The 25,298-nt window shown below is 44.0% G+C and overlaps 1 protein-coding gene across 8 annotated transcripts in view; it reads left to right on the top strand.

The window, feature by feature from the left end:
* Positions 1-25,298, top strand: part of Znf236 (zinc finger protein 236) — a 91,595-nt gene that overhangs the window by 17,947 nt on the left and 48,350 nt on the right. For 7 of the 8 annotated variants that reach the window (XR_007832494.1, XM_051163805.1, XM_051163808.1 and 4 more), the window contains exons 5-12: positions 1,597-1,721; positions 4,736-4,908; positions 6,733-6,876; positions 10,788-10,991; positions 11,874-12,102; positions 21,923-22,195; positions 23,144-23,347; positions 25,014-25,155. Coding sequence is in view for 7 of the 8 variants with exons in the window: in XM_051163805.1 (XP_051019762.1) it covers positions 1,597-1,721; positions 4,736-4,908; positions 6,733-6,876; positions 10,788-10,991; positions 11,874-12,102; positions 21,923-22,195; positions 23,144-23,347; positions 25,014-25,155 (1,494 nt within the window). In the remaining variant the exon portion in view is untranslated. Of the gene's footprint in view, positions 1-1,596; positions 1,722-4,735; positions 4,909-6,732; positions 6,877-10,787; positions 10,992-11,873; positions 12,103-21,922; positions 22,196-23,143; positions 23,348-25,013; positions 25,156-25,298 lie in introns of those variants that run through there. The other variant, XM_051163811.1, reaches the window with a different exon arrangement.

Genomic DNA, 25,298 nt, shown 5'->3' with positions numbered 1-25,298 from the left:
ATGCGGCCTCACTATGTAGGCCGAATTGGCCTTGTACTGATGGAGCTCCTCCTGCCTCAACCTCCCAGTACTAGGATAACAGATATTTGCCTCCATGCCTGTCATGAAGCTGATTTTGACAGACTACTATAAAGGACAGTATTAGTAAATTGTTCAGCAGCTGTATTATTAATTTAGCCTGCTGCCATGCCAAGCTGTAACAGGGAATATCTGTTCTTGTTTTTGTTTGTGTTTTTCTTGTCTTTTGAGACAGAGTCTCTCTGTATAACAGTCCTGGCTGTCCTGGAACTTCCTACATAGACCAGCCTGGCCTCGAACTCACAGAGTTGCACCTGCCTCTGCCTCCCAAGTGCAAGGATTAAAAATATCTGCTATTTTTAACAAGTCTTATACCAGTTTACTCAAAAAGTGTATGCAATAAGTAAGCACTGGGCAGCATGTAGTCCACTCCTGGGGTTGCACTTCAGATGGGGACTGAGTCGGTGCTTCCCACCCCATCTTTCACTTTCATATCGCCTGCTGTTGACTGATTCCCCATTTTAGTGTCTGCTTTGTTTTTGTTTGTTTTTTGAGACAGGGTTTTGCTGCACAGACCAGGCTGACCTTGAACCTACTATCCTCTTCTACATCCTGAATGCTAGGTTATAGGCATGCATTGCTATTTCATTAGTACTAGTACTTTAAAAACACAATGTGGGTTGGGAGTGTAGCTCAGTTGGTAGATTGCTTGCCTGCCATGCACGAGGTTCTGGGTTCAAAACCTAATGCACACAAACTCCGTCCTAGTAATACAGAGAACTGTGATGGTGCATGTGTTTAATGTAAGCAGCGGGGAGGTGGAGGCAGGGGACTGGACGTGTTGTCATTCTCTCTCCACGTGTTTGTACACAGGTGTGTAAGATGCATGCTTTCAATTTACCCTGCGTTAGGAGATGATTGGAAGTGTGTGGGTGTTTGCTTAGTGTTAGCAGGAGGGCAGCAGGGTGCCAGGGGACTGTAGTGTTCTCTTGGTAGGCACTGCTCTCCTGCAGAAGGGTTGGTGGCTGGAAGGACACATGTTTGAGAATATTGAGATGTTTGAAAATAAAACTAGCAGCTTTTGAAGATGGATTTGAAGAATCTTTTGTGTTCTCATAAGATTTAAACCTGTATACCTGAGAAGCTTCCATTTCTTGGCATGGAAAGAAACAGGGCTCTTTTTGATGTGTTTGGCGTCACTACCAGACAGTCTCCAGAGAGGCCAAATAGTCAACTCTCACAGAGCTGTTGGAGAGCTGGACTTGGCGGTGTGGAGCTATATCTGCATGGGCCTCTGTGCTGACTAAACCAACAAGGTGTGCTTTTAAAAGATGCCTTCTGCCTTGTCCTCAATTACTGTGAGGATTTCAACAAACCAAGCTTCTTTAACCAGAAAAAATAAAATTTAAACCACCAGGCTAATGAATGTGTGCTTTTGTGTTTACATAGTGGACACAGACAGTAAAACATACTCTTCTGACTAGCCGGCTAACTCTGTGGTGTTATTTTCACTTTCAACCTATAACGTAAGGAAGATGAGATGACTCAGTCATTGTTTTTCCCCGTATGTTGTACTAGGGCGTCAGGTACAAGATCTTATAATCGGAACATTGACAGAAGTGGCTTCACATACTCATGTCCACACTGCGGGAAGACGTTTCAAAAACCCAGTCAGTTAACGCGACATATAAGGATACACACAGGTATGAGAAACATTTGCTTTCACATTATTTGTTATGTGACTTGAAGGAAACAAAATGTGCCTTACTGATATGCTAGTTCAACTTGTAGTCAGACTCTGGCTCTTCTGTGCTTTGCTGTATAACTTTGGTTTGTTAATGTTGCTGGTTGCATTCTCCTTTGAAAAATGACGAGCCTGTGTCCATCGTGTAGTTGTCCTAAATTACAAATGACAGACATAGAAAAGTGTTTGGAGTCTCGTGAGCGCCAGCCGTTGGTGCTGATGTTAGGGTGGCTACTTGTGCAGCACCTAGAACTAGACAGTGCAGCACCCGGCCAATCAGATTTGAGGAAGAAAAGCAGCATAAGATGTCTGTGCTCTGTGACAATTTGGCTTTAATGCTCAGGCGGCTGGGCATGGCGGAACAGGCCTAAAATCTAGCACTCAGGAGTGAGGTCGGCAGATCAGGGATTTGGGGTCATCTCAGCTACATGGTGAGGTCCAGGCCAGACCTGTCTACAGTGTGAGACCCTGCCTCACAAAGCCAGTCAACTAAGCATCTGAGCAGCATTAAAGTAGCAAAACCTTATTTCTCTGTATCTTACCTTGCTTGCTTGTTAGGCTTGCTTGAATGTTTGAAATGGATATAGTATTCACAGCTACATGATCTTTTCCATGTGTGAAAGACAATTTATGCTATTGTGAACGATGCACATGTTTTCCTCTTGAGAAAAATGAAAGAAATGGCAAATATTTATACATTTGAAATTAAAGTAATAATGATCCATGCTTTGCCCTTTTTCCTGTTCTTTTGGCTTGCTTTTTCATGTATAGTGAAAAGACAAAATGTGAACTTCAGCTGTTTGGTTGGCTTCCGTGTTTTGTTGGCCAGTTCTGATTATGCTTTGTTGCTTTTTTCCATTTTTGGTGTATATATCATATACTGTGTTGTAGAGTCACTCAGATAATTCTTAGCTCATTATATGCCAGTATTAAGTTGATATTTTCAGAGCTTCATTTTTTTGTCCCTTAGAACAAGGAAAGAAAAAAAAGCATTATCTTTAAAATGTTGTCATAGGGACCCAATTTAGTTGCAGAGCACTTGCCTACCGTACATCCGTAAAGTTCTGGTTTAGGTCATGATACTGCACAAACAAGGTGTGGTGATGCATACTTGTAATTCTAGCATTTGGGAGGTGGAGGTAGGAGGGTCAAAGGTTGAAGGTCAGCCAGGCATGGTAATGTGCAGCATTAGCACCAACACATAGAGGAGAAGCAGGTGGAGCTCTGTGTGTTCAAGGCTAGCTTTGTCAACGTAGGGAATTCTAGACAGAATGGATAAATAGTGAGACATTGTCTCAAAAAGAATAAAGAAAAGTTGAAGATCATTCTTAACTATAGAGTAAGTTTGAGGCCAATCTGGGATACATGAAACCCTGTCTCAAATAGAAAAATGGATAAAACACTGTGTGTTAGAATGTTGAGTTCTACTTTATCTTCCTTGAATGAAAAAACAGCTTGAAGGGTGTTAACATCCTTTAATCAAAGTAGGAGCACACAAAGAAAAGAGCACTGCACAGATTCCTCAGACCTTACATACTCTAACAGCTGGAGGTCTGCCCCGTGAGGTTGTTTTTCTGCACACCCATAAATGCACACCTCAGAACCGTGCCCCCAATAGGCTTTTATAGACTCTCGGAGAGTCACATGCGTTCCTCCTCTTGGCACTGAGCTTCCGCTCACACGTCGTCACGCTGGCTGCTCTCTTGAGCACATGGAGTGCTGGGGAAGGCGGCCTGCCTGTATGCTCAGCATCTTCTCACTAGCGTGCAAGGCTGAGCACACGCAGGCTGTAGAAACGTCTCTAAGTAGAAGGCTCACCTGTTCCCCCTCTGTTCCCTCCATCTCTTGGAATGGCTGTACCTCGCTGAACATGTGAGATGTGATGTGGTCATCTTCTGATGGCCTCCCCCTTGAGGATCTGAGCTCCATCCAGGAAACTTGAGGTGTGCTAGAGAGAATGCCCCTGGTGAGGACACCCTCTGCCTGGGACCACAGTCTATCCTGAGCTTCCTGTCTTCCCTTCCCAGTGATGCCTCTTCTCTAGGATTATTCCATCTCACTAATTTATTTAGTTAGAGAAACAGGGATCTACCCCACTGAATGTTTTCCCGGGAATGGAACTTGAGTAAGACAGACGTTGAGCCCGGTCTAGAATGAAAGTGCATGTGAGGTGCTGAAGTTAGTCATGAGCAGGACGTTAAAATCTTTCTTTCTTGGAGCCTGTGTTATAAGAGAAGTTGGATAATGAGTGAATTGTCCAACCTTACTGATTAGAGGCCACAGGGAAGGAGTTAAGCAGAGAAGGGGGCAGGGACTGCAGGATACACATGGAAGATTTGGAAACCAACTGCAAATGGCTGAACAGTCACTCTTGTAGGGACTAGTGTGCCAGCGCCAGAAGAACCAGGAGGGAGCGCGCGGTGTGGCTTCTCAGGGAGGATGGGCAGGTAGAGGTGACAGAGGCCTTCTGAGGAGCTGTGCCGTATGCTGAGGGAACAGACGGTTCAGAGAGTGAGGAGACCAGCTAAGCTAGCTGAGTGTGATTGAGAAGCCGTGAGGCATTGAGCAAGCCAGCCTTGTAGAAAGAGTTCCTCTGCACAGTGGAGAGCAGCACATTCAGGGCCGGGGGACGTGAGAGGACTGGTCAGGGGTTATGGTTGCATGGGGCTGTGCTTGGGCCTAGGCAGTAGTTTAGGACCGGGAGCAGGGCTGACGTGGGAGTAAGTGGCTGAGAGAAAGCCATGGGGCAGTCCCGCACCCCTACCCCCAGCAGAACTGCCGTGGGATTTTCTTAGGAAAGGTTTGCCTGAGGCAGGTTGAAGTTGAAGAGACACCTGTAGTATGGATGAGTTTAGAATCTCCAGGATCGGTTTTGGCGGGAGCGATAGGTTGTGGCCTTGGGTTCGGACATCTTGCATGTTTCTCCCAGTCTCAGATCTTCACTCACACTGTGGCTCTTTTCTCTCTGGCTAGGTGAAAGGCCATTCAAGTGCAGTGAGTGTGGAAAAGCTTTTAACCAGAAAGGTGCCCTGCAGACCCACATGATCAAGCACACGGGAGAAAAGCCACATGCCTGTGCCTTTTGTCCTGCTGCCTTTTCTCAGAAGGGGAACCTGCAGTCCCACGTGCAGAGAGTCCACTCAGAGGTGAGCATGGCGTTTGGGCTGTGAGCATGGCCACAGTGGACAGTAGGTGTCTCTTGACTTAGTGGCTAGCCTGAGAAATGTCACTGTTTTGAAAAACACAAATTGAGTTTATGTATAGTAACCCATTGATGGGAACATGCTATTTTGACAGGAATACTTAACAGAAATACTTATATCATGAATCTGTTTATTGTTTATTGAAAACTATCAATTTAAAAAGCTAACATGTATATTTAAACTTTTTTTTTTTCATGGAGTTAAACCTTAAGTGCCACATTAGTGACTGGGGAGCTAAAAATTGAAAGTCAGACACCTGTAATCTCAGCAGCACTGAAGAGGCTGGGCAGGAGCACTGTGGGTTTGTGGGCAGTCTGGGCTACTTAGCAAGATTTTGTCTCGATAATGACAATAAAAACCAAAGTAAGCCCAACAGAACCCCCTTAACAAACAGAGCTTGGGCTGTGCCTAAAGTGCCTGCTTTGTAAGCACGAGGGCTGTGGTTCAGTCTTCAGAGCTCACATGGCGGGCGGCGAGGGTGAAGCACGGCCCACAGACAGACGGGGACACACACACACACACACACACACACACGGAGCAGATGTTAGATCTTGGAAAAAAAGTATGAAATTAAAAGTGAAAAAGACCTTACGTATTTCACATAGTTTTAGGAAAAGTTTCAGAGTCTTTTACACCTGAAGTAGTGGCAAGGTAAACTGACACTTGATAATTCGTCCTCAGAAGAGCACACACGGCATCAAAAGTTGTTCTTGTGAGTTGCCTTTGAGAAGAGCCGATCACTTAGCAACAGTCGTGTGTTTGTGCAGCACATATTTCAGACACACCTCTCATTAAGGGCCCCATGTTAGGAGAAGCTCTGCAATGTGTGCAATGGGGCATCTTGGCATCTGGCCTAGGATGTGTTATTCTAGAAAGAGCCTCTAAAGATGCATTTTAAAGTATTACCCAATCCTGTGAGATGCCAATAGCCTTAGATTTGGTTCATCGTCTTTTTTTTTCTTGGCTTTTTGAGACAGGGTCTCACTATGCAGCCCTGGCTGTCCTGGACTCACTATACAGATCAGGCTAGCTCACACTCACAGAGATCCACCTGCCTCTGCCTCCCAGGTGCTGAGACAAAGATGTATGCCACTGTGCTTGGCTTAAATTTGGCTCTTATGAGTACTTCAATTAGAGTGGAAGTCTTCTTCCAGCTTAGAGATGTCCTATGCATTGTCAAGCCTGCCTGGTAACCATGGTGATAACTAATGTTAGGTTTGAATAATAGGGAGAGAATGTTTTAGATACATTCTCTGACCATAGATGTTCTTAATCATTTTAATGTTATTTGTAGGCTGTGTCTGGCTTAGTTGTAGTTGTAAAAGGTAACTTTAGATGCATCTTAAACTTGGTGAAATTGAGAGCATTTAAAATCAGTCTGCCATACCTGTTTGGTAGGCCCAGAAGCTCAGTGCTCAGGGTGACATTCCCAGCTGTGCCCGCCTTCGTTGAGGACACGCTTGGCAATCTAAGAAGTTGAGAATATATGATGACATTTTGATGTTTAAATTATGATAACAAAAAGTGTGTTTCTTCATTCCTAGCCCCTTCTCATGTAGAGAAACATTGACATGTCAATTGGTCTTAATGATTAAAGAGTTGTATCATTGATTCCAAGATGTCTAGTTTAAAATAGAAACAGACTCCAGCACTAGGGTTATACAATTATCTCATTCTGATTGAACTGGTCAATTTTCTTTTCTATGACTTAAATATGTTTATCTATTACCTAAAGATTTGAAAAGCTACTTTTTTCCTTTTTTTAAGGTAAAAAATGGGCCTACCTATAACTGTACAGAATGTAGCTGTATATTTAAAAGCTTAGGTAGCTTAAATACTCATATCAGCAAGATGCACATGGGTGGACCCACAAATTCCACAAGTTCTACAGAGACTGCACACGTTATAACGGTAAGTTTAATAATTTGGCTGATAGAAGGTTTAAAAACAAAACAAAACCAAAAACCCAAGTCTTATTTTGAATGTGAATTTTTAAGTTAAAAAGTATACTTAGAGTGCCACTTTTTTTTTTTTTTTTTTTAATAAATGACAGTTGCTCTGTGTAAACTCGGGGTAATGATGCACAGTCTTGATTGTGACCCGTCATCTAACCTATAAGATAACACTAAGAACATGTGTCAGTAATTCATGAAATTCAGTCCTGCAGTCAGTGCCCTTGGTCACCATTAAATACTGCTTACACTATAATCCAAGAGTTAATCTATTCTGTTGACAGTGTTTCTCCTTTTATCATGTGGCAGTGATGGTTTCTCTTATGTTTTCTAGCTTTTTGAGCACCAAACCCTGCTTTCTAGTACATGTGTTTAGAAATGGGGTGATTCTAAATACAGACAGGCACACTCAGGCATATTACCCACAAAAGCACAACTCCACACAAATGCACACATGGACACATCCATTTCCCCCCCCCTAGGATTTTAAACTTAGCCTTATTCAGTAATTTTTGTCATAGTTTATTAATTGATAATAAATTGCAAAGTCTAAGTGTCATCTAAGGAGCTAAGTGCAGAGTACAGGGGCATCTCAAGAGTGCTGGAGCACAGATACGTGGGGGAGCGTTGTGGCTGCCTCCTTCAGTGCAGGCTGATTTGTTGTGCTTCTTTTTCTTTTCTTATAGTTTAGTACTTATGGATGATTTCCTCAGTTTAATTTTAATTAGAGGGAGGAATAATTGAACAATTATGAAATCTTAAAAAAAAATCTACTTTTACATTTATTATTAAAAAATGATTATTTTAGTGTGTCAATAACCAAATAATAGTTTCACCATTTCCTTTGGCAATATATAAATCAAAGGGGGGTTAAACTAAATAATCTGGATATTAATGTTTGTTTGGAATGTGTTTAAAAGAGAAAGAATGCCATACACCTACACCCCCACACCCGTACACCCACACACCCACACAGAGAGAGAGACAGACAGACAGACAGACAAACAGATAGCTGCATCTGATCATTTCTTTTTAATTTTTTTTTCTAAAGTGAGGCACTTTTCTCCGAAATTCAGTCCTTGCTACCTCTGATCTGTTTCTGTCATCTCCCCTCTTCCCTCCTTCCTAACTCCTGTCATCTCTGGCTGCCTGTGCACAGCTGGCAAAGGCTTGCTGCACAAGCATGTGACCAAGTGTATTCATCAGGGCTCTCCAGAGGAGTGGAACTTAGAGAATGAATCTGTCTCCCTCCCTCCCTCTCTCCATCTCTACCTTTCCCTCTTCCTCCCTTAATCTCTACCTTTCCCTCTCCCCCTCTCTCACCTACCTATCTAAAGGTAATTTATTAGAGTGGTTTACAGCTGTGGTCCAGCTACTCCAGCAGTGACTGGACCAACAGAAGGCCTAAGAACTCAGGCTTGACGTCTGGACTTGAGTATACACCAGAGTCCCATGTTCTAACGCCAGTAAAGCAACAGATTTGCTGGCTAGAGTGAGAATACAGGCAAAGAGAGCAAACTTCCTTCTTCCATGTCCTTATGTAGGCTGCTAGCAGAAAGCGTGGCCAGGTTAAAGCTGGGTCTTCCCACTTGAAATAATTCAATTAAGCAGAAGTCCCTCCTAAGTGTGCTCAGCCCTTGTTTGGTTTTAGTTAGTTCCAGATGGAGTTACGTTGACAACCAGGAAGAGCTACAATGCCAAGGAAACTGTTTCGGTTTTGTTGTTGTTTTTTTAAGTTTTTGGTGGTTTGACAGTTTCATACATTTGTGTAAAGAACTTTAGTCATTTTTACTCCCTCCATTCCCCTCTCTGGTCTTTCCTCTCCCCCAGAGGATGCCCCCCCCCCCGACCACACACACAGGGTTTCTCTGTGTAGCCCTGGCTGTCCTGGACTCAGTTTGTAGATCAGGCTGGCCTTGAACTCACAGATGCCCCCTGCTTCTGCCTTCTGAGTGTGCGTGTGCCCTGCTGGAACTCTTTTTTTTAAAAATTAATTTATTCTTGTTACATCTCAATGGTTATCCCATCCCTTGTATCCTCCCATTCTTCCCTCCCTCCCATTTTCCCCTTATTCCCCTCCCCTATGACTGTTCCTGAGGGGGATTTCCTCCCCCTGTATATGCTCATAGGGTATCAAGTCTCTTCTTGGTAACCTGCTGTCCTTCCTCTGAGTGCCACCAGGTCTCCCCCTCCAGGGGACATGGTCAAATGTGAGGCACCAGAGTACGTGGGAAAGTCATACCCCACTCTCCACTCATCTGTGGAGAATGTTCTGACCATTGGCTAGATCTGGTTAGGGGTTTGAAGTTTACGGGCTGTATTGTCCTTGGCTGGTGCCTTAGTTTGAGCGGGACCCCTGGGCCCAAATCTGCCTATCATAATGTTCTATCTGTAGGTTTCTAGGACCCTCTAGATCCTTCTATTTTGCCATTCTCCCATGCTTCTCTCATCTAGAGAACTCTTGTTCTTGACAAGTTCCCTTTCTTTTTGTGTGTGACCAGTGAGTGTAATCTGAGGTTCTTGCCTGAGCATGGGAGAAAGCATAGGCAATTTATCAATGGTCACACTGCCTCCTCCAACAAGTGTTAATTGCCAGTAGTACCCCAGGGAGGGGTGGGGCTCATAGGCCCCTCACTCATCGATAATGGAAACTTGGGAGGTCCAGGCTTGTACCCATTGTGCAGATAGCTGCAGCCAAAGTGAGCTCAGGAATGTAAAGGCACTGGCTGCACATCTCCCATCATGTGGTTCATGATCTTTCTTTCCTTCTTCCATGGCAACCTGGGCTTAGATGTGCTGTCAGAATACAGGGACTTTAGCTTGAGGAGCTCAGTGCCATAAAAAGTCCCCCGGTCCTGCCAGATAGTTAGTTTCTTCTCACTTTGGTGAGGCAAGCCCTTGTGGCTACATTCCATCATTGCCTGCAGACAGATTCCTTGGGCTTTTGTGAATGGTGGCAAGGGGGGCTACTTACTAATATTATTGTTATTATTGTCTTTCTGAGACAGGGTCTCTCTCTAGTCTTGGATACTCTAGTACTTATTATTATGTAGACTAGGTGGCAAACTCATAGATCCACTTACCTCTGCCTCCCAAGTACTGGGATTAAAGGTGCGTGCCACCACTGTCCAGCTTTAAATGATTTTTTCCATTAATTAATTAATTAATTTAGTTTACATGCTAATTGCAGTCTCCCTTCCCTCCTCCCAGTTTTAGGCATGTAGAAACTAACAGTAAGTGCAGCGACCTCCCCCTGTGCTCCACACTACAGTCTCTCTCGTTGTCACACAGCGTGGATTGCTGTGGTGCACTTGCTATAGCTGATGAGCGAGTTTGGAAATATTACTCTTATGTGTGTAAGTTTACCTTGGTCATGTGATTCTGCACGTGTAGACAAGTGTGTGCAACTCTGCGGAACCAGGCTGAGAACTAGCACTGCCCTTAACTGCCTTGGGACCTGGCATTTCAGCTTCTGAGTTCTGGTATGAGTCAGGTAGTATTTTCCAGGACTTTTGTGGCTGTAGCATCTCAGAAATGTATTAAATATTTTGACTACACCGGCCTCCCTCTCTCTGCCTCTCCTTAGCGTTATGCTTTTTCAATTCACTTACGTTGTTTTATTAGCTATCACGGAGATGAATATTGGCAACCTTCACCCCTTACATAAGAGCTTAGACTGTTGTAGAAGGTTTTGTTGAGTATGTTCCTTTAAAAGCCAAAATTGTACCTCACAGAAATCATTGAGGAATTACATTCGACTTTATGTTTGGGAAGCTATGACTTTTAATGCCAGTAAGGGGAGTGTTCCCTTAATATATTTTGTGTTTAAATTAGAAGTTGCATTTTTAACGAAATGTTTCTGTGTTTCAGGCCACGATCTTTCAGACTTTGCCTCTGCAGCAGGTGGAAGCCCAGGTCTCATCAGTCTCTAATCAGCAGAATTCTCAGGCAGTGACAGATGTCATTCAGCAGCTTCTGGAACTGTCTGAGCCGGGGCCAGTGGAGGCACAGCAGTCCCCACAGTCTGGGCGACAACTGAGTGTGACAGTGGGCATCAACCAGGACATCCTCCAGGTGAAGCGCGCTTACCTGCTGGGCAAGGCTTTCATGTTTGGGTTCTCAGAAGTCAGGGCTTGTTATTGAACAGTAGAGATACAAGCAAGGAGTCTGGTTTTAAAATGTGTCTATATTGGAAATGATAACAAAATAAAAAAAATACGCCTCTGCCATTACCAATGGGAAGTGCTGACTTGGTTCACTAGTCTGCACACTTAAGAAAAATGGAAACTTTAAAACATTATTCCATAAGTGAACTAAGTGGACAAGGGTAGAGTCTTTAAAGCTTGTGCTGTGTCCATCCCTGTGAGAGAGTCGGAAGAAGTGTTTCATTCTTCCCGAGATGCAGATGTGCTATTTATACCTGCCAGGCATGTATTGCTGTGTGATTGGCCCAGCACATCTGGGAGATAGGGGAGGCAGGAAGGTGATAGCACCTTCTTAATTGCCACCTCTGGGCCAGAGTGCTGCTTTCTCAGAGGTGCTTCCCCTCAACGAGGCAGCTGTCCTCTTTTCTCTACCTCATGATACAGAAGTTTGGGGTGTTAGGAACTCTGGACTGGATGTGTCTTAAAGGTGATCCTGAGGTAATTTGTGTCTCAAATGTGTTTAGAGACAGCCCGGGTGGGCTGATTTAAAATTTCTGAATGTTAATTATTTTTAATAATCCCATTAATTTAAGAAATGTAACTACTTATGCCATGTTTTGGGTGGGGCTGAGATGTCGATATTAGAAGCTATTGCAGCCTCTTAGAGGAAACAGTCTCTCGGAACTGTACAGCTTATTTCTTGGAATGGAGTTAGAGTTCTGTGGGTAAAACTATGGCATCTTGGGATAGCTTTGGGTAGGCACGTTTGGGCAGCTGCCTTTTCTAACCTTATAGTTCTGTTCTGTCTCAGCAAGCCTTAGAAAACAGTGGGCTGTCTTCACTTCCAGTTGCAGCACCTCCCAGCGACTGCAACCATGCTCAGACAGCTGCAGTGTCTCCTCAGAGTCCACATGCCTCTGGTGTCTCTGCAGAGCCAGCTGATCCCATGGACGCAGGGCAGGAGAAGGCACAGGAAAGCCCTGAGAAGACGGATAAGAAAGAGAAAAAAATTCTGAAGAAGAAATCACCATTCCTACCTGGTAATTTACCTTTTGGATACTTTGATGGTTTCATGTTTATGTTAGAAAATGTGCCTCCCACTTTTCTGAAGTGATTTCTTTATGCTGTGTTGTGAATCTTAGTTGACAGGAGTTGAACAGTGAAAGGTGCAGCACAGCAGCTCTTGATGTCCTTGATTCAGCGGGTTCTTCCCTTGGCTCAGCACAGGGCTGGATCAGATCATCTTTGTTTTCTTCCTCTTTCATCTGGTACTTCTGCCAACTCTAGGTCCATTGCTTCAATTCTTGCATTGGCTGCTATTTGCCCTGTGACTCCCGTGTCTCACAGACTCCTGGCAGACTGCCCTCATTCTTTTTGGGTGCTGCCACTTGACAGCTCCTGGCCCTGCTCCACCTGAACTGCCAGCTGTGTTACCGTGCCTGCCCTTTTCCTTGGCTCCTGGCCTTCCTTTGCCTGGGCCAGCCTGTGCTCAGGCTTTCTTGTGTTGTTCTATATGTCATTGTACCTTGCACTTGGATTCCTGCTGTCCCAAGCATGCTCTCGGGGCCTTCTCTGCTCTGAGACTGTCTTTCTCCTTACCCTTCCTGTCACTGTGGAAACACTAGCTGTCTCTCACGCCTGACCTTACTGTGATGTGTCCTGTCTGACCTCATTCTGGTCCCATCTTGCATAGCGTACTGTTGGGCGGTGTGACCCTGCCTGGGGACCGCTGTACTGACAGTCGGTGTCCCTTGCCACGCTGCACCCCTCTGGTCTGGGGTGCATTGTTCTCAGTTGACGTTGCTTTTTTTCACAGTAGCAGGCATTCACCAAGAACCCTGTGCTATACAGACCTCTCATATGATTGCGAGGCTTGGGCAGCATGGCTGTCTCTCTGGGCATGTCTTTCCTATAAATACATACTTTCTCATCAATGACTTGTGAGTAGGGAGCCCTGGTTTCTCATTCACCCTGACGATGCAGCACCGTTCTCCTGTCCCCTTGGTCTGGCCAGTTGCTCTGTGTGGGAAACGGATGGTGCCGTGAAGCATCTGAATGTCATGGCCTCAGGTGGTAGGGACCTTTGACGTGAGTTACCACGCTCTTGTCCGGTTATTGTGCTAAATTAAAGACGTTCGCACATCTGTTCACAGGCTACTGCACAAGGAATGAGCTTTTCCTGAGCGAAGAGTTACTTTTTTAATTGCTATGACTTAAGTTTTTGAAAGAAGCAACTTAGGTGTAAAAAAAACATTGTTTTGGCTCTTGGAGAGTATAGATGATGGTGGTGGGGAGAGTGTGTATATGTGTATGTAGGTGTGTGGGTTATATACACGTTAGTGCAAGTGCCAGCGGAGGCTAGAGGTATTCAATCTTCCTTGAACTGGACTTGATGTAGGTTCTGGGTCTTCTGTAAGAGCAATATGTAGTCTTAATTGCCGAACCATCTCTCCAGCTCCCAAGTAGACATTTTTATTGTGGAAGAGCAATGGCAGTTTTCCAGGTGTTTTTTTTTTTTTTTAAACATGGTGTACCTGTGTAGCCGGCTGGAACGTATTATGTAGCCCAGACAGCTAGCTTGAGTGGTGCTCCTGCTCTGCCTCTCAAATGCTAGAATTACAGGCATTTACCACAGTTGTTGGCTAAGTGATTTTGTTGTTCTTACTGCTTTTGAGAAGGTCTCTTTCCATACAACTTGGTTTTAGATGAAGGCCTGGCTTAGCCTCCTGAGTGCTGGGATTGTGGGTGTGCCCCTTCACACTTGGCTCGTGTTTCCAGTCTCACATGTGGGTTTGTCTTTCTTATGTGGAATTCTGTAGAGGTGCTGACAGAAGTTTGCTTCCTTCTCAGTTTTAAGGGAATGGTTTTAATGCTTCATGACTGAGTTGGATTTAGGAAATGCTCTTAGTATGTTCTTTGTAATCATGTTGAGTATTACAGCTTCCTTCCTTTTCTTTTGTTTTGTCATCACACTGCATTACTTTTACTATAGATTACGGTAAACTATAGTAGTTGGCTTATTAATGTGAAACAAGTCATGTTGCATTAGGTCATGACCCTTCCCCACTCCCACACTCTGAAGGGAAAGAAGTAGGGTGGATGGAGCCAGCTGCGCTAAGCCGGACTCCACCCTGAGCCCTCACTTCACCCCAGCCTTTTCCTTTTATAACACATTGTCAGATTTGATTGGCCTTGTTATTTTAGATTTACTATAATATATGTGTATACATCTGTTTGTATAAAAAGAAAATCCCAGGACTCTTGGTATGAGGCTAGCATGGGGAGATCTAGTCCTTGTGACCTGTTTCCCTGGAAACAGCTGGGAATAGTTACTTGGAACTTCATCATGGACTACTGACACATTTCATAAAGTTCTGAGTCATCTGAGGAGCATCTTTGCATTATGCCAGCATCCTTGCTCTGGGTGATCTGTGTAGCTGAAGCCATGTACCAGATGGGTTGATCTCAGTGTCTCAGCACAGCTTAGTAAACCTGCACTGGGTGTGTCCTCCAGGGTAGAGGTTTATTATAAAGGTGTGAGGGAACAGATCTCCCTGCGGCTCTCCAGGTTTCCACCCATTGTGAGGGACAGCACCGTTCTGCCATTTGGACATCCAGCTTCTCCTTGGATGACAGTAGTCAGTCCCATGACATTCTCTGCTGCACAGTGAGTCACCAGAAATGTTTGAAGGAACACAAAGTGATAGTCAAGGTACAACTCAGCACTGAGCTGGAGGCATCTGCCACCTTCAGGATACCTGTGTCCTAAACTGGCCTTGCTGCTGGTGAGGACAAGAGTGTCCAATCCTTCCTTCAGTCTGTGTGCGTGACTGACCAGGTGGCAAAGGCAGAACTTCTTATTGTAGGTAAATGTATTGGAGAGTTTTATGTCAACTTGACATAATCTAAAGTCATCTGAGAGGAGGGAGCTTCAAGAAAGTGCCTTCATAAGATGTGGCTGTAGACATGCCTGTGGACATTTTCTTAGTGACTGATGGGGAAGGGCCCAGCCCTTGGGGTAGGGCCATCCCTGGGTTAGTGTCCTGGGTTCTATAAGAAAGCAGACTGAGCAAGCCATGGTGAGCAAGTCAGTAAGCAGCACCCATCCATGGCCTCTGCATCAGCTCCTGTCTCCAGGTTCCTGCCATGTTTGAGTTCCTGCTCCAACTTCCTTCAGTAATAAACAGTAGCATGGAAATGTAAGCCAAATAAACCCTTTCCTCCTCAGTAATAATCTGGTGTTGAAGGAACACATTAATTCCATTTCTAAGAATATCTTTTTGAGCCAGGTGTGATGACACATGCCTTTAATCCCAGCACTCAAGAGGCAGAGGCAGGTGGATCTCTGAGTTCAAGGCCAGCCTGGTCTACAAAGTGAATCCAGGACAGCCAGAGCTACACAGAGAAATCCTGTCTCGAAAAACAAACACCAAACAAAACATCTTTTTCTTTAAATATTTTGAAATTTTATTGTGAAGTGTGTGTGTGTGTGTGTGTGTATGTGCACATCGGTGTAGGTTTCCGTAGAGGCCATAGTGGGTGTCTGAGCCATTGGAGCTGGAGTTGCAGGTGTTTTTTTGTGAGCCACCTGCCAGGGCAGCTGGAAACTGAGCTTCTCTGGAAGAGTAGTACGTGCTCCTAACTCCTGAGCCGCTCTCCAGCCCTGCTGAGAGTGTCTTCTGTGGTTGCAACTGAGAATCATGAAGAACTCCTGAAGCAGTCCAGAGCCATTTGGGAGGAGCTGCGTTTATGGTCTGCTGCTCTTGAGAGCTTTGCTGGCTCATCTGGCCTATCTCAAAGCCTGCCAGAGATACCTTCCTTGTCTTGTGTCAGCAACTTTTCCAACAAAATTTAAGTTTCTCTGCTGCTAGAGTCAGCAGATTCCTTCTCAATGCTTCCTGTTTGTCTATAATTAGCACACACTGTCTTGCCTACATGGACAGGTGGTCATCACTTACCTCAGGTGCAGTGAACTCTACTGGTGCATTCAGAGCATTCTCAGGGAGTTGGTGACTCTGGAAACCAGGAGTCTCATGGGGTACATTGAGGTTCAAGTCTGAAGTTTTTCCATATCTGATGAAAGTTAACTTTTAGGTGAAATTAAAATTTTTATTTATGTATATGTGTATTAGTATAAACATATGTCATATGTGTGTGGCTACATGGAGAGGCCAGAAGTGAGGCAACTCCTCTGGAGCTGGAGTTACAGGTGGTTAAGAGCTGCCTGGTGTGGGTACTGGGAGTTGAACTGAAGTCCTCTGCAAGAGCAGAAAGCTCTCTTAGCCACTAAGCCATCTCTCCAGCGTTTCTAACAAGAGTGTCTGCATATTTGCTGGTAGAAGCTGATTCTACCAAAGTCTGAGTTATTTCCCTTGAAGTACTATCCATTGGACCATCCCTTCAAAACTGTGCTCCGTAAGATGCTGCGCACACAAGTAGCAGGCTCACTGTTACCTCAGCTGCTACAAATCATGAAGTCTGTTACTGGAACCTGTAGGACTGAGAATTCGGCAAGCAGTAGCTGACAGCAATGTCTAAAGCGTAAGCCAGCCAGTCTTCATAGTGACATCAAACTATTTCTTACCTTCCATAAACATGGCTTCATGCTCAGCATCGTGCTGAGAGGTAAGGTGTTTATCATTTGTTTCTCATGGTAGCCAATGTGCTTATGCCTCCACTGGCCTTTTCCTGATTTAAGGATTCTGAGCTGCTTTGAAATGAAATACAAGATTCCCACGGTAAGAACTGTCTCGTGTTAGGAGCAGGATCTCATGGCTTAGTCACTGCAGCATTAGGACCTTTTGTTTCAGCAGCTCCGAGTGCTTCTTGGCTATCAGTGAACCAACTGACTATTGGTGACTGTCCTTCTGCACTTGTGAGCCTGAAACATCTGCCAGGAGGACGACACCTTTCTGGTGAGTGCTGGCAAACCGAACACATGGAGGACTTGGCTTAAAGGCTGGACTAGTTTCACTTCCTCAGGAGAGTCCAGTTACAACTTTAGGACAATATCACACAACCGTCTTTCGTAGAACCTCTGTTGACTTGTGACCTAGCGCTGCTGCTCTTGTTTTTGAAGCTGAAAACCTTTATGTGGTCCTCACTGTGTGCGGTTGTGTGTTATGTGGAACTTTAGTGTGTGTTTGCCAGATGTTGGGGAGAATCCCTTGGTGCTCTGGACAGGCCTATCATTGTGTCTGTAGTAGTTAATCTTGACTGGCAACTTAATTGGACCTAGAATGCTTTTGGAGATTAGTAAAGCACCTCTCTGGGTATGTCTGTGAGACTGTTTCCGGAAAGGATAAACTAGAGGCCAGATTCAGTTTGAATGTAGGTGGCCCTATCCTATAGGTCCAGACAAAACCAAGGGACAAGGGAGAAAGCCCTTATTCTGGCAGGTGTTGTCTGGTCTTCCTGACTTCCGTGATATGAACCATCTGCTCTGCTTTGCTCTCCCACCATGGTGGGTTGACACTTGTGAAACCAGTGGGTAAATAAGTCTTGTTTCAAGTGGTGTATGCCAAGCAGTTTCATCCCAGTTTGGGGAGGTAGCTAACACAGTCTTAATTTGTGAGGGAGTTTTCTCATTATAAAGTATGTGTCTGTTACCACAGGAAAACCCAGGCACCTTCCTTGTCACTCCACCCTCTCACCCCTCTTGCAATGCCAGGGGCTAACCAACAGGGCAGGTCCACTTTGTCATTTTGTCCCCTCTTTGTCCTCTGCTATGGCTGCTGCTACTGCTGGGGATGGAATTGGCTGGACTATTTTCCCAGGTTGTCTCTTGGGTGAGCTACTTGAAGAATGAGGAAAACAGAAAGGTCGTGGCAGCCAATATTTGGCTTTAGGGTGCAGCTAGTAGACAGCCATTTAGCTGCTAGAGAGGTTCTTTAGCATGTCCGCCCTTGGAGGTAGTCATGCACCCGCCGTTTATGAGTTCAGGCATCGTCTTAGCACCTGGAGTGCTTTCCTGCGTTCCCTTCATTGTATTGTCAGACCTTCCCTCCTAGAGGCAGCTGGCACTTGAAGGGACTTGTTGGTTTGGAGCTTGGTACAGTTCTTGGCATTTGAACAGACCTTTTTGAGATAACTGCACTCAGGTTCCAGGGCCACAGCCATCTCCATATGAGCCTCGGGGTTCCTCGGATCCCAGTCAATTAGTAAACCCGAAACATGTAACATGTCAGCTTTCTTATCTACAAATGTGTGAATGATGGAACTGATGAAAATAATCGAGAGAGAAAACTATGTAAGGTGTGTGGCATGGCTCCTCACACGGAAGTCACAGTGCATCTTGACTGTACATCGGTAGTTCCTGTGGGAAAGGAGGAGCAGGGCCCTGTCACAGCGCAGCGCAGGCGGAGGGTGGTGCCTTCCTTTGTGGGCCTGCAGACATCCATCCATTTACTGCTTTTCAAGTTACTTTTACTACCTGATAAAATTTTCCAGGCTTTATTTTTTCAAAATGCCTGAATAGAATTCAGTTTTATGGATGTGTCACAGTTCATTTGACCTGATCATGATTCACTAAATGGATATGATTATTATTAATTTATTATTATTATTATTAGTTTTTTGAGACAGGGTTTCTCTGTGTAGCCCTGGCTGTCTTGGACTTCTTTGTAGTCGAGGCTTGCCTCGAACTCACAGAGATCCACCTGTCTCTGCCTCCCGAGTGCTGGGATTAAAGGTATGCGCCAGCACCACCAGGCTTAAAAGTGGTATCTTATTATAGTTTTAATTTGTGTTCTCTTTTAAGGAGCAGAGTGCCACCCTGCATGTTAAGAAACGCCTACATTTTTTTCTTTTTTCTTTTTTTTTTTATACATTTTTTATTTTCCACCCTTGAGTCTACAAAAGTGCATTACAATTAACTTTTTTGCATTATAATTTTTTATTAATTCATTCATATTACATCTCAATTGTTGTCCTATCCTGTGTATCCTCCCATTCCTCCCTCTCTCCCACTTTCACCCCATTCCTCTCCCCCATGACTGAGGGGGACCTCCTCCCCCTGAATATGATCCTAGGGTATCAAGTCTCTTCTTGGTAGCCTGCTATCTTTCCTCTGAGTGCCACCAGGCCTCCCCATCAAGGGGATGTGGTCAAATATGGGGCACCAGAGTTCGTGTGGTAGTCAGTCCCCACTCTCCATTTAACTGTGGAGACATTAAAGAGGCCTATAGAGAGGCACTGGAAAGAATCCAGGAAAAGACAAACAACTAGATAAAGGAAATCAATAATAAGTTTTTCAAGCATATCCTGCATTTTAGGCATTGTGATACTTACACTTCAACAACATGACAGAACTATGGCTTACTTTTTACACTTTTAAAGTTACATTTGTGTGTCTGTGTGAGGTGCCCCTGCCCCCAGGTCTGTTCTCTGTGGGTCTCTTGGAGACTGCTCTCCTCCACTGCCTGCCATTTCATTCTGTATTGATGAGGTGTATTCAGCTCTGCCTGGCTCTAGACTTATTTGTAAAAGTTAAGACTAGAGGCTGAGTTTTAGAAAACTAATTCCTCTTGAAGAATGTGATCTCCCTGTAGAAGTGTGTAAGTGTGTTTGGAAGGAGAAGCCTACCAAACCATAGTGCAGGTCTCACTTGCCAGCCCTTCTACTTACTGGAACTGGAAATCTGGATTCAGTTTTTCTTTTCTTTTTCTTTCTTTCTTTTTTTCCCCCCAAACATACATGAGAGAATCTTGTTGCTGTTAGTGTGGAGTCTCTGTTATAGTCTATTCCTAGAAATAGTTATAACGTGACAGTTTTGTATTATGTCATCTTATATATCTAGGTACATATTTTTAATGTTTAGAATCTAAATCTTATTTCTAGGGCAACTTTCCAAATCTAGCTAATAAATATTATAGTTCTGTTACTATTTCCTCCTTCCTTTCTAACTATCATCCTGATTTTCTTTTCTATTTGGATATTCTTTTACAAAGGACATTACTAGATAGAATGTCTTGTATTTTTGTCGTATATTTAAAACTATGTATTTTCTAATAAGTAAAAGGAGATAAGAATTTTTCTTTTTTCTTGTACACACAGGTTGAAACCAGTTTGAGTTGAAATTTCACTTATCTGGCAAAAGTCTGTTTAATTTTATGTGTGTTCTTTACCTGAATTATCTTATTATTAATATGAATGCCTGTTTGATTTCACAGATAAATCTTACTGAAAATATTTTTTTAAAGGGGTCGGAAAGGTGGCTCTGTGGGTTAAGATGTCTGTTGTTCTTTCAGAGGACCCAGCTTCTGTTCCCAACACCCACCTTATGCCTATAGGATCAGACGCACTCTTCTGGCCTCTGGACACTGCACTTTCATGTACAACTCCCTGCCCCCATATATACACATAGTTAAAAATAATCTTTTCAAAAAGAAAATATTTAAAATAAAAATCATTAATGGGTTTTATTTAAAGTTTTTTATTTTAATACGTCATTGTTTCTATACATTCTTTTTTTTCCTCTGTTAGGGATAGTTCTGAACTAGGCTCAGAGCTGTATAATAGCATCCATCATTGTTGAAGACAGAGTCTTTTGCTTTGGTTAATGAATTCCCCAGATTCACACACACTGTGATTTGTCTTAACTGTTAATTCTCTACTGTTGCATTAGAGTTTGTCGTTCACTCGTAATTCTCATGACTTTCTGTTTGTGGTTTAAGATGCTCAATAAATGACTAAGCATCTTTCTTGCTGTTCTTGTCCTTCAAGTTGATCATGGAGTCATTTCCAACAAGTATTCATTAGTTTCATACAATGTGCGTTGACTCACACTCCCCTCTCTAACTGCCCAGAAGTGCCCTCCCTATTCCTTTCCCACTAAACTTTGTGTCTGTTTTGTTTGTTTGTTTGTTTTTTGTTTTTAAATAAGTTATTATTTAACAAAAACTGCTCTCGTCTCCCAGCAGCCAGCAGTCACCAACAGCTCCATGGCTAGTGGGTGGGATTTCCTGCCTACCTTCTGTCCAGGCGAAAGTTTGGTTTGGCTTGGCTGCACATAAATTTTGGTTTTTCGAGACAGGGTTTCTCTGTGTAGCCTTGGGTGTCCTGGACTCGCTTTGTAGACCCGGCTGGCCTTGAACTCACAGTGATCCACCTGCCTCTGCCTTCCTGAGTGCTGGGATTAAAGGCGTGTGCCACTACACTTGGCAGGCTTATATGTTTTGATGCAACTGCTGACTTTATAGCTGCTGTGCTGTGTCCAAAACACATGGATTCCTTATACTTACACTTTCCGTGTGAATGTGCACTGTTACACTCCTACTGAGGGATCCGGGAGCCAACTCGGGGTGCAGTTCCACTCAGGGCTGAGCAGTCTTCAGTCTCCTGCGCTGCACTACCATGGAATCATTTGATCACACCTGGTTTTATTCTCATCCAGGCTGAACTGTGTCCTGTGAATGGTGATTTGCACACTACTGCCTTAATAAGTGTTTTGTTTTTAAATCTAAGATTTGTTTATTTTATGCATACAGTGCTCTATCTGCATGTACACCTGCAGGCCAGAAGAGGGCAACAAATGACATTATAGATGTTGTGAGCCACCATGCGGTTGCTGGGAATTGAAGCTTTGAAGAGCAGAGAGTGCTCTTGACTGCAGAGCCATCTCTCCAGCCCTTAAGTGGGGGTTTATGAATTTCATTCTCATGGAATCGCAGGACTTTCTTATGATTGTCATCTTTGGTACTGTCAGTGATGCTAGGGTTCTCATGACAGAAAGCTTAGCACTTTCCATTGATGCAGTGAGCTGCCTTAGCCTGTCGTCTCAGGACAGGACACGGGCGCCTTTATTATGCACTACTGTAGTTCTAGACCATCTGGACTATTCTCTTTTCCTTGTCATTGCAGGCTCCATTCGTGAGGAGAACGGGGTACGGTGGCACGTGTGTCCCTACTGCACAAAAGAGTTCCGGAAGCCCAGTGACCTTGTGCGACACATCCGCATCCACACCCATGAAAAGCCCTTCAAGTGTCCACAGTGTTTCCGGGCCTTTGCCGTGAAGAGCACCCTGACTGCTCACATTAAAACTCACACTGGCATCAAGGCTTTCAAGTGCCAGTACTGCATGAAGAGCTTTTCCACCTCAGGGAGCCTCAAGGTGCACATCCGCCTACACACAGGTGTGCAAAGGCTGGTTTGGGAGGTGTAGAAACGGCAGTGGCTGACCTCTCTCACAGGTCTTTCCTCCCCCTTTGTTGATTTTTGACCTCCATCCTCATGGAACCAAGGGTATGGTTGGAGACAATTAGTAGGTGATATTTACAGATGAATACATGTTGACAGAGGTAAAGAGACAGCATATTTAGCCTTAGACCCATCAAGCCTTCCTGAGGAAGGTACATGTACCCTACAGTCTCAGAAGGCCTGCAGGCTTTAACTGGGGCTCCATATCTTTGTAAGTAACAGTGTTATTGAGATCATTTGCATATCCCAAAATTCATGAAATATATAGTTCTAACTGAAACATTTTTATTACTTTCCCCCATCCTAAGTTCCATATTGATTGGTAGTCATGAACCCAGGGTTCTGGAAGAAGCCAAAATTATCCTACTGCATTATGTTCTTGTCCAGGGAACCTGAATTTTCATTTACTAGTAAAGTTATGAGAGAGGATTATTCTTACAGAAGGGATACCATAGTGGAAGACGAGGGGGCGATGTCTTCACTACTTAATGACAGTTGCTCTCACTGCTCTCTCTCTCTGCTGTGTGTAATCTCTGCTGCCTCCAGGACGAGTGCTGTTCTATTTTATGGAAGTCAGCTGGAGAGATTGGGCTGTCTGACACATTTGGATTTCTTTAGGATGGCTTGTTATTGAAGATGCATATTTTACAATTTATGGATTTGCCTTAAAGTAGCATTATACGGTAGCTGTCATACAGCCGAACCTCTCGAATACTAGTTAAACGCAAGAGGGTAATCCCTGATCCATAAGACGCATCAACTGCTGAAGGAGGAACAACAAGCAGCCTAGTATTTGAAGTGTTTCATGTGGACATTTGTTGTTATTGCTGTTGTTGACATGGAATTGCTTGAAATAATTCTAAAATGTGCGTTTGTTTTGTTAGGAGTTAGACCTTTTGCTTGTCCTCACTGTGATAAGAAGTTCCGAACCTCAGGCCACAGGAAGACTCATGTAGCCTCCCACTTCAAACACACGGAGCTGAGGAAGATGAGGCACCAGCGCAAACCTGCGAAGGTGCGTGTGGGCAAGAGCAGTGCTCCTGTCCCCGACATTCCTCTGCAAGAACCAATCCTTATAACTGACCTAGGTAAGATGGCCCCTGGAGAACTGTGCCTGCTCATATGCTCTTTCCTCTGGGACCTTGGGAGGGTGAATACATGATATATGCAGGAAAATACTTTTAGGCAGAGCACTGACGAAGTCTGCATTAGGACGTGCTTTGTTGGGATAGTATGGTTCACAATCAAAATTAAAACCCTAAAGTACTCCTCAAACTGTGGTTTTTGTTTGAGATAAAGAGTGTGACAGAAAAGTAGTCTTGTGTGTGTGTGTCCTCATTAAAGAGGCACTTCTGTCTCTATGGGCCTATGTAGGTAAAGAGAGCTTTAATGTGGAACCCCCAGCGCGGGTTGTTATTGGTGTCCTTGGATGTTGTGGGTGTGTTACAGATTACGGTTCTGGCTGCTCAGTCTTCATGTTGGAAAGAAAAACAAACTCCACCCAGTAATAGTATAATTAAGGCAGAATGGGGTTTGATCAATGAAGGGTACATTTGATGTCAGAGGGCCTTCTTTCTCACAGATAGTACCAGGTAGCTCTCCAGGCCGCTTTCCTCTTCCTCCCCCTCCCCCTCCTTCTTCCTTCTTCTGTCAGTTTCCTGCATGTATGCAATGCAGTGTGCTCTCAGTCACAGCTCATTCCCATCTTTCATCTTCCTGCAGCCCACACAGAGCCCCTTCTTCCTCCCAGCCAGCCCCTTGGACTTTGTGTCTTTGCTCTGTGCAGACAGTGTGCAGGGCCCCATCTGTGTCCATGCCAGGAGCCGGTGTTTCACCGCAGGCCTCCATCCTCCAGCCTCCATGCTGTCCCTGAATCTTGGATGGGGAGTCACAGAGGTTGGATTTTGGCTGAGGTCTCAATAGTCAGAGCAGTTGTGAGTTAACCTTTTCAGGGCCCCTTTTATATCGGCATCAGTTAGATTCAGGAGGCTCCACTCCAGTGACTATTCACCTCATGAAGTCCTCCTCCTCATTACGGCCAGGCTGTAGCTGGATGTTAACGTAGACGTGTGCGGGGATGTCAGCATTTTGACTGTAGCACTCATTCACTTTTACAGGTAGATTCACACGTTGTTCAGTCTCTGTATGGTAAGCCACCTGATAGGTGCTAGGAACTGAAATTGAGCTTTTTACAACTGTATTGCGTGCTTTTAACTCCTGAGCCACCTCTCTAAACCCTTTTGAATTTTTATCTATCTATGATTATGACATAAAAATATAGAGGTCAAACAATTGAGAAGAGAAACCTTCACATTCTGCAATATAGGGAGAAGTCATCAGAAAGATCAGCGCAACAGACGTGTTTCTTTTTTTTCCCTTTGAGACAGAGCATCCTGTATTATAGACTGTGGATAAATTTGAACTTGTTATCCTCGTGTGAATGCTGGGATAAGCATGCAAGATGATGTGTATATATATTGTATATACACATGTGTATAGTGTGTATATATGTTCACTTTCCATTGTACATACTTTTCATTGCCAGGAAAACAGTGATTGATACACATTTCACCATAGGCATGGAAATGACTTACTAATATGTAATAATTGATGACATAACTGAAATGGCATCTGTTGTGATATTGGAGTCCACAGTGCATCAGAACTTTGCCTTTGCCTTAAAGCAAATGCTTTTGCCATGTCAGTAGGAAACTAACAGTAAGTAACGACTCCTGCTTTTCTTTTGACTTACAGGTCTTATCCAGCCCATTCCAAAAAACCAATTTTTCCAAAATTATTTTAATAATAATTTTGGCAACGAAGCAGATAGACCATACAAATGTTTTTACTGTCATCGAGCATATAAAAAGTCTTGCCATCTTAAACAACACATCAGGTAAGGTCTGAGGGGAGGTAGAGATACTTAGTGTAAGCGCAGAGATTCAGTGACCTGCTGACTAAGTATTTAGGATGGTGGCGTTAGGTTAGCTTGTGGTTAAAATATTTAATCGGCTAAAAAAATTTTGTGATTTTTTTTTT

The sequence above is a fragment of the Acomys russatus genome, chromosome 20, assembly GCF_903995435.1.
Source record: "Acomys russatus chromosome 20, mAcoRus1.1, whole genome shotgun sequence".
Lineage (NCBI taxonomy): Eukaryota > Metazoa > Chordata > Mammalia > Rodentia > Muridae > Acomys > Acomys russatus.
Note: the sequence above shows the minus strand (reverse complement) of the source record. Positions and strands in the feature narration are given on the sequence as shown.